Consider the following 8808-nt stretch of genomic DNA (forward strand, 5'->3'; position numbering starts at 1 on the left):
CCCCGCCGCGCTCCTCTCCCTGCCCTCCTTCTGTCAAGCGAGGCAACCGCGAGGAACGCGACCGAGCTTATCGGCATTTTAAAAAAGCCAGGTTGGCTTACGCTTGTTTGGTTTCGATTGTTTGTTGTGGTATTTTCGGGGAAGTTAATGTGCAGGAGCGGGTTTGGTTTGTGTTTTTTTTTTTTTTCGGGAGGGCCCCGTCCCCCTGTTAGTTCCCCGAGCAGGTCTCGGTGCTCTATTTCGCCAGGAGCGCGGAGCTGGCGGGGCTGCGCTGCGAGACCCTCTCGGTGCCACGGCAGATCACCTCTCTGCAGCTCTGGGAGGAGATCGTCAAGGTTCACCCAAGGTATTCGGGAAAGTTACTGCTGAGGCGCACAAAGTTTAACATGGTTGTGTGTGGGTTTTTTTGTAAATACAACTTTAGCGTTTAGAGCTGAGCTGGAAGGTGTATCAGTGCTTTGATACCATAAAAAACCGTGACATTACCTTGTTCTTGTAACCTGCAACAAGCATTTTGTGTTTTGGCCAGTTGGAAATGCTGTAGCTTTATGTATACACAAGGAGAGATTAGATCCAATAAATTTACACAAAAGTTAAGCCTGAGGGGTACTTTTAAGACATGTGGCCAACTGTTCAGGAGGGCCACGATGCAGTAACTGAGCTGTGTTGTTAATGTGTGAAGAAGGTGAGAAGTCTGAAGGAGGGATCAAGCACAGTCAAGGCAATAAATAAGAAGATCATGATAATGTGAAGTGTTTTCAATCACTTTATCTTTAACTGTACTGTTAGCCATTGGTCTGAACTTACGGCACACTCGGGAAGGCAGGTCAGGAGGGGAACTGAAGTCCTGCCACAGGCTTCCAGCCACTCAGCCCTTCCACAGGAAGTAGGCTCAGCCACTTTCAACCTCCCCTGCTTTGGAAAAAAACCAAACCACTGTTGATTGTATTTCATAGAGGGTGAGGTCCTGAGACAGCATTAGGTGTGTGCTGTAAGGACCCCTGCAGCACTGGTGCTCTTTGGGTGCGTCAGCAGAAATCTCTGCTCAGGGTAAGCCTGAGGGAAGGTGCTCAGTCCTGTCAAGGATGAGTCTGATAGGGTGCAACAGTGTTTGGGAGAGTGGAGTAAGAAAAAAAGCAAAGTATAACAGGGGTTGAGGTCTTCAGGATTTAATGCTGAGTGCACTGGAATTTCCATAACTTTGGACTTAGCTGCCAAAGTGTTCCTTTAGGCCCTACCCTTCTTATTAGATCTACTCTCAAAGGCTATGAAAAAAAATTAACTATTTAGCAGTGGCATCTGTTTCCAAATGAGAAGCTCTAACCAAATGTTAGACCAGGGGCCTTTTCCTCACAGAGAACAGAGACTAAGTGTGTTCTGGGGGAGGAGGCAGTAGGGAATGAGTGTATTTCACTTTGCAGCCTATTACTCAGCATCAGAAGCAGCAGCAGCAGCACCTTTGGTCAGTTTGCCATAGTTTGTCAATTTTGTCCTTTTATGAGTGATGACTTGGGGCGTTACATTTTGAATGTGCAGTTCCTTCACAACAGCCTTCTTGGAAAATGCTTCTGCTCCTAGCTTTTCTGGAAAAACTCAACATAATTGTAGGGCATTGACCACAGACTTCTATTCACATTGCTAATGGATATTCAAGCTGCAGCAGGAGCATACTTGACAACGCTCTTGTGTTCCACCCATTTTCCCCAATGGATTAACTTGCAAGTGACATCAATTAGAGCTCATCCTTCTAACGGGCGCTTCGGTTCCATAGTTGCGCTCAGTTCCTCAGTGGCTTGCTTTACTTTCATACAGTCCCTCCCTTCAGTCTGCCCTCTGAGTCAGTGCTACTGTGTTTTGCTCAGCCTGCGCCTTGCCTACTTTTGTCTGTCTGGCTAGTAGGAAATGAGATGATTTTTACTTGCACCCTTTTGGTGTGCCTACTTGTTTCTAGGCAATATGGCTCTCCACTGTCTGTGCCAGATCTTGTAGTCTCAAATAATAACAGTTATCACGGCTGCACCTCCTAAAGTAAAATGCTGACATTCTTTTTCTGGTGCCTTACTGGTGTTGCCCTCATACTCGCTGTGTGATTGCACTTAGTCCTGAAAGCGACTCCCTGCCTCATGGTATCCAGAGCTGTGGACTCTCACAGCAACATCTCACAGGTGTGAAATCAAAAAATATACAGAAGATCTGCCTAAAAACACACCATACCTGCCCTCTTAGTTCTGTTGCCACTTGTTATCAATAGCAAATTTCGGACCTGTAAGTACAAAAGACCCAAAGCCTCTTGTGTGAGGTTACACAACAAGAACAACTCTTTGACCACTGAATCTTCATAAGATCTCAGGAACAGCATCCCACAGTCATCTTGCTGTGTAAGAAGATTGCATCAGTCTAGCCAGACTGAATCAGGGGAACATTTCCTTCTAATCCCATATTGGATGGTTACTGCCTTTTGAGTTACCTACTTCTTTGTTAGAAGCTGCTGAAGTGGGTCTGGTATACGTGGGTTCATTCTGGTGTAGGCCTATGACAAATTGAATTCCAAACCTCTGAAAATTCTACTGAGTTGGCTTCTCCTTAGCCACCACAAGAAATTCCAAGAGTAGGAGGTGGGTGTTTGTTGTATTTTTGAAAGTGTATTGGGAGCAGAGTTGTGTAAGTCTCAATGGTATTTACCTCACCTGCTCTAGACTGTACACCAGTTTGTTGTTTAATGAAATCTCATTGGTTAAATGCAAACACCCTACTTAGAAACCTACTTGTGCTCCTGCCAATCCTCCTCAGGCTTGCTGTCATCCAGGATCAAGTGGTTTTTGCTGTTCGGCAGGAGTACGTGCTTCTTGGAGATCAGCTCCTGGTCCTGCAGCCTGGAGACGAGGTTGCCATCATCCCACCAATTAGTGGAGGCTGAATCTGCCCAGGTTCTGTTAGGTAAGTATCACTTCTTAATTAGTTTCCTATGGAGTGTCATCCTGTACTAAAATATCTCGTGGATTCTGTATAATGTTCCAATAATATTTTTTTGTTTAGGTCCAGACATGTGATTGCAGTTCTCTCCCTCCACCCCGTTACTCTTTTGGGAGAGCATAACTTGCATTTCCTGCTGGAGAAAACCATTGTGCTGGCCAGAAACTATAAGCTGGTGCACCAATAAATGATTAACACGTATGCAGTAAATGGAAGAAAATTGCCAGAGAGGTCAGGCATTGTTTTCAGTTTGGGTTTTAGGTCTTGTTATTCTTTTGTAGTTGTTTCTGGCTGCCAGTAGATACCCAACTTGCCTAAGTAAGGTAATAATGAAAAACCTTCTGCCACTTTTTAACAGAAAAGATGATACAGGAAAAGAATTGGCTGCTGCTTTTTTTTGTTTGTTGCTGTCAAAGAAACAAGTGTCCTTGCAATAGCCTCATTTCTTTGCATGCTTTCAAGTGCCAGACATGTATTTACTGCAGCTTGTTCCATTGCTGCTGCTCAAAATACTTCTTTTCCTCCTCATTCTTAGACTAACTGATGACTGGTTGCTACTTGGAGAAATTAGAAGTGTCTCCTGTGTCACTGAAACAGACTGATAGCATGAGATCCTGAATGTCCTGGACAGCATATTAAACTTTAGGATTAGAACTCTAATGCATGTTTTTCAGAAATCTCTTGTTTTAAACCGTATTTGATTTAAGGATAAGATAGGGAGGAGGGGCTGACAACTTACCACAGATTTACTGGCACAGTGGTCCATGCTGGTTGATTGTACTGTTAAACTGGGGCCTCAGACTAATTCTGGTTTCATCCTACTGGACCAGATATTCCTCCCAGGAAGGAACCTGTATGCGATAAAAACCAGATTGTTGCTTGATATTTGTGGTTAGTATTCTCTCAGCAAGTCTGCTGAGAAGTGAATTTGCCATGGAGACTGGCCTCTTGGGGTGAGGAAGTAGATGGTGCATGTTTTCTGCATAAATTGCCATGTCAGCACTGGATAAAAAGCAGTTGGCCAATGCTAGTGTTGCCAAAACCGACAACAGAGTCTGTTTGGTTTCAGCTTTTCTAGTGAGCTATGGATGAAAGCAAAGATGTGCCAAGAGATTTTATCAAGCTCAAGTCTGAAAAGCTGTCTGTAGATGAAGTATCAGAACTGGTTATTTCACCATCCTGTGGGGCAGTGTCTCTGTTCATTGGTGAGTTTAATATTTCTGAGCTGGATCTCTGGTTGTGTTAATAGTCTAATAAATGGAACCTGGGTTGTCCACACTCCAAACTTGTGTTTCTCAAATAAATAAATTCCTGGACTGAACCCAGGATGTTTAGAACATGCGTTCTGAATTATTTAGAACAAGACCATGGCAGCTCTTAAACAGCTGCAGTGGTGAGAAGCTTCTCTGCTGGTGTGGCTGCCCTAGGGCTGAACAGAACAGCAGCTCTGGAGTATAGGACTGCTTGGGAGCTATTCTGCCATCCCCTTGGACGCACTTGTTCAAGGTGGGAAGTGGGATGTTGTGGCTATGCAAACCACAGGTCCACACCTGTATGAAAGCTCCTGTAACTCAGATCTTGGTTGAAAGAAAAGTACTATTTTATCCATGGGCTGGTGAAATTCAAGGCTGATAGTTCTATCCTGTTGCTTAATGTACATGGTACAGATCTTGAAACCCCTTTATGGTTAAATGTTAGTGCTACTGGTCTCCTAAATACTGAGCACTTAAACATTGCATGGGCAAATGCAACAATACTGCCTCAGCACCACAGAAAATGTCCCAGCCTTGGGCATTACAGACTGCAGACTTGTATAACGTGTAAACTTAGTTCTTCCTTGTATATTAAAGATTTCTGTTGTTCAAGGAATCTTTTCACTCAGCCATGATTACGGGAGGTCATTTATATTTGGACAGTGCTGACCTGCAGCATAGCAGGAGATCCTAGGTTTTACTCAATACATATATTATTATATAATAAATATATAATATGATGTCTATAATAGGTATATAATATGTATTTATTTACTCAGTGCTTTTGGTTGATAAATCATTTGTGTTTAGGTACTACAAGAAATAATTTTGAAGGGAAAAAAGTGATTCACTTAGAATATGAAGCATATACTTCAATGGCAGAGACTGAAATAAAGAAAATCTGCAGAGATGTCAGACAGAAATGGCCGTCAGTCAAACATATTGCAGTGCACCATAGACTTGGGTAAGTATGGCCAGACTCCGTCCTTCTGTAAATGAAATATTAATCACTGTCTGGTGCATGGCTGTGCTTACATAGTTGCAGGATGTGCAGGAGTCTTTGTAATACAGCAAAGCTGGCTGCAGGATCAAGCTCTCACTGCGAAGCTAAGTTTCGAAAATTGTCTTTTGAAAAATGTGTGTATTGGTAGTGTTTGCTGGAGCCCGCATTTAGCCTGCCGGATCCTTGATGCTGGTGTGGTGGTTTGAAAGTGGTGAGAAGGGATTGAGATTTCATTCCAGGGAAGGGTAGGCTGTTGGTTTGTTTTGTCTTTTAAAAGACATGAAGTTGGCAGCACTTTCTTTTTTCCTCTCTTTCCTTGAGGTGCTGCAGAATGTTCTTATTTTCAGATTTAAGTCAAATTATGCCATAGGAGACCTGAAAGCTTAGACTATGGGGAGGGGAGAGGCATGGTAATGGCCAGCCATACTTGCTGGAGAACCTCCTGTTGTTCCTTGAGTCTTGGATAAGCATTTTCTGATGAGTTCAAAACATGGTATACTAGTGTCTGATATGCTCTTGGGCCTTCCCGGTTCATCAGATTTCCCACTGAAACTAGCAGGATTTGCAGAGTCTGTTGCAAATGCTTGTTTCTTTTTCTCTCAGCAGAAGGAACTTAGGAGGTGATTGCAAAGGGTAGTATTAGTTCTGAGGGGTAGTTTCCTTAGGTTTCCTCTGTAGTCAATAGAGAGAGTGATTCTCTTGAGGGCAGCTCAAAGCATTTAAGCTTAGATTTTTTCCTATGAACTCTTTGCCAGAGCAGTCTTACTATAGAGGGAAGGTTGGGAGGCAGCTTTTGGGAATACTACCCTTGTGAGGAGGAAAACAAAACCCTGTGCTACTTCTGTTAAGTTTGGAAAACAACACACCAAACAGGAAAAACTTCATAATTTGAAATCAGAATTTGTCAAAAATTATGTTTCATTGCAAAATCTGCATATTTTGAGGTACTTAGTTTCTTCTTTCACAAATTCTTGTGCAAACTGAGATCATTTCGTAGGTTTTCAGATAAGAACTTGTTATTGTTCATTATTAAGCCAGCTTCCAGTGAGTTTCCTATGGATTGTTGCAAGTTAGCAATTTTCCCCTCTTAATTCCGTAGGCTTTATTTAAAAAACAAGAAAGAATGGAAGAAAAAAGCATATGTCTGGTGGGTTTATTTATACTGAAGTGTGGAATTCTCCCATCTGGTACTGATTTTGGTTGTGGATTTCTTTCTTTTAAAAAGTGTATCATCTTTTGGACGTGCCTTGACACTTGCTCAGTATGAATGAATCGGGAGAGCCTGTGGCCAGAATACTGACGTGACATGGCCACAGCTTTTGGGTGCTCTTGATGTTAAGCATTAGCTAAAACTGCTGTTCCTTTTCTATCCGTAGTGTGGTTCCAATAACTGAAGCAAGTGTAATTATTGCAGTCTCCTCTCCACATAGAGCAGAATCCCTTGAAGCTGTAATGTACTGCATCGATACCTTGAAAGCATCTGTTCCAATATGGAAAAAGGTATGTTTGGAGACAAATTTTATTTTAGGCCTGTGCCAGAGTCTTAGACAGCTGGGCTAAAGGCTGCTGCTGCTTCTGCTCTTGAGGGAAGCACCTGAAGCATTACAGGCAGCAGTTGTTCATGATGGGATGCCAATGTTTAGCACCAGTGAGTTTCCTCTAATGCAGCCAGGCCCATCTGTGGCAGGTAGGGCACCTAGGAGGGCCGTCCCTGGCCTCTGCCATCCAGCTCCTCTCCGTTTTAACGCCATCCTGGGGTCAAAGTGAAGGAGTGCAGAGCTTTCCTCTTTTGGGTGCCAAAACTCAGTTCTACACAGGCTTGTCGAAGAACTTTGAGTCAGCTTTGCTGTGGACAGCATTGTAGTTTGCAAGTAAAAGCGGCATTTCTTGTCTTTCTGTTCTCCCCTCATCCCTGTGGCCTTGAGAAAGCACAAAGCATTAAGCAACAGCACACGGTGAAGAGATGAGCAGAGGTCCCAAAGCTAGTATGGGCAAACAACGATGTGTGGAGAGACGAGCCCAGGTCTAGGAAGAGCCTCTTTGCATAACCACAGTGTTGCATGCAAGTGATGAGCACTACCTCTGCCTTCTCTCCCAGGCAGAACTTGGCATGTGGTAACAGTGATGTTCTCCACATTACTCCATTTTTTGGTCACCTCTTTCAGGAGACTGGAGTTCTGTGGTCTCAGAAAGAATAATCAGGGGCTCAGAGCCCTGCTGAATTTACTGCTTAATACTGGGCTGCTGCTGGGTAGTGCAGTCTGTCCTGAAGATCTAATACTTACTGTATTTTGAGTCTTGCTATAACTTTAATTTTTTTTAATATTGACTTTTTGTATACCCTTAAATACTCTTCTAAAAATGATAGTACAGTAGATTAACACAGCAACCTGTAAAAAAGGCAGTTTCAGACATGAATGCTGTGTGCTCCACAGCCTCTACATGATTTCTTGTAGGTCTCTTTCTTGAATTTACCTCAGTATAGATTGGCCCTTCTAAATTTAATGGGGCTCAGCCTGAGGTTCACCTTGTGCCTATGTGTAAGTCATTATGTTCTGAGGGTGCTGCCCTCTTTTCTGTTTGCCACCCAAGTGCTGTGTAGTCCTGTTGTGATCAGTAAATAATAGCAGGATGGCTGTTGAGTTGTTTGGACTGGCTTGTGGCTGTATGTAGCAGACTCCCACAATATTTCACATTTTTTGTTTATATTTGCAGGAGATTTATGAGGACGAATACTCTTGGAAAGAAAACAAGGAATGCTTTTGGGCAAATTCAGGAAAATAACTGTACTCTTTTAAAAATAAAGTGTTACTATTCCTAATGAGCGTACTGGTTTAGCTTTGAGTTGTTTTTACAGAGAAGCTATATGTTTTTAAGCAGTTGTAATAGACATTTCAATCTGAATAATTTAATTAGGACTGAATGAAGTGAATCAATAATAATTAGGGTTTTTAAGTGTTCTTGACACTCAGCAGCAAAAAGAAGACCAGGGAAAGTGTGGGCTCACTGTTGAACGGGGTGGGTGCCCCGGTGACGGAGGATACAGAGAAACTGGAGTTACTGAACACCTTTTTTGCTTCAGTCTTTATGGCTAAGGCAGGCCCTCAGGATTCCCAGACCCTGGAAGTAAGAGAGGAAGCCTGGAGAACGGAAGATTTTCCCTTGGTCGAGGAGGATCAGGTTAGAGATCATTTAAGCAAACTGGACACTCACAAATCCATGGGCCCCGACAGGATGACACAAGTGGGCACTGACACCCACAAGTGCTGAGGGAGGTGGCAGATGTGATTGCTGAGCCACTCTCCATCATATTTGAAAGGTCGTGGAGAACAGGAAAGGTGCCTGAGGACTGCAGGAAAGCCAGTGTCACTCCAGTCTCCAGGGGTGGATTGAGAACTGGCTGAATGGCCGAGCTCAGAGGGTTGTGATCAGCAGCACAGAGTCTGGTTGGAGGCCTGTAGCTAGCGGTGTTCCCCAAGGGTCAGTCCTGGGTCTGATCTTGTTCAGCCTGCTCATCAACGACCTAGATAAAGGCATAGAGTGTTCTCTTAGCAAGTCTGCTGATGATACAAAACTGGA

At 43.4% G+C, this 8808-nt stretch overlaps 2 protein-coding genes across 4 annotated transcripts; both read left to right on the plus strand.

Moving 5' to 3' along the window:
* The first annotated feature begins 192 nt into the window (after positions 1–192).
* On the plus strand, positions 193–8053 carry LOC104156793 (molybdopterin synthase catalytic subunit). 3 transcript variants are annotated; one of them, XM_009699566.1, is made up of 7 exons: positions 193–346; positions 2791–2937; positions 3804–3926; positions 4043–4178; positions 5037–5190; positions 6606–6729; positions 7945–8051. In XM_009699566.1, exons 4-7 carry the CDS (start codon positions 4058–4060, stop codon positions 8011–8013), a joined length of 468 nt encoding a protein of 155 aa, XP_009697868.1. In that variant the 5' UTR covers positions 193–346; positions 2791–2937; positions 3804–3926; positions 4043–4057; the 3' UTR covers positions 8014–8051. The 3 variants fall into 3 exon arrangements, with proteins under 3 accessions (XP_009697868.1, XP_009697866.1, XP_009697865.1); XM_009699563.1 differs by lacking the exon at positions 3804–3926 and adding an exon at positions 3037–3108 and having other exon boundaries at positions 222–346; positions 4028–4178; positions 7945–8053; XM_009699564.1 differs by lacking the exon at positions 3804–3926 and having other exon boundaries at positions 214–346.
* LOC104161220 (molybdopterin synthase sulfur carrier subunit-like) lies at positions 213–7967 on the plus strand (the record flags this gene model as incomplete). The annotated part of the gene is made up of 7 exons (XM_009699567.1): positions 213–346; positions 2791–2937; positions 3037–3108; positions 4028–4178; positions 5037–5190; positions 6606–6729; positions 7945–7967. Coding segments are annotated over 2 exons (261 nt in total), but the record flags the coding sequence as incomplete, so codon positions are not given.
* Positions 8054–8808: the final 755 nt, after the last annotated feature.

Source organism: Cariama cristata, unplaced genomic scaffold (assembly GCF_000690535.1).
Source record: "Cariama cristata isolate BGI_N322 unplaced genomic scaffold, ASM69053v1 scaffold16054, whole genome shotgun sequence".
NCBI lineage: Eukaryota > Metazoa > Chordata > Aves > Cariamiformes > Cariamidae > Cariama > Cariama cristata.

Coding starts and splice junctions, on each gene's coding strand:
- LOC104156793 (XM_009699566.1), top strand. CDS start 4,058: ATGGATGAAAGCAAAGATGTGCCAAGAGATTTTATCAAGCTCAAGTCT. Junction 5,191..6,605: donor GCAGTGCACCATAGACTTGG/GTAAGTATGGCC, acceptor TTCTATCCGTAG/TGTGGTTCCAATAACTGAAG. Junction 6,730..7,944: donor CTGTTCCAATATGGAAAAAG/GTATGTTTGGAG, acceptor TTATATTTGCAG/GAGATTTATGAGGACGAATA.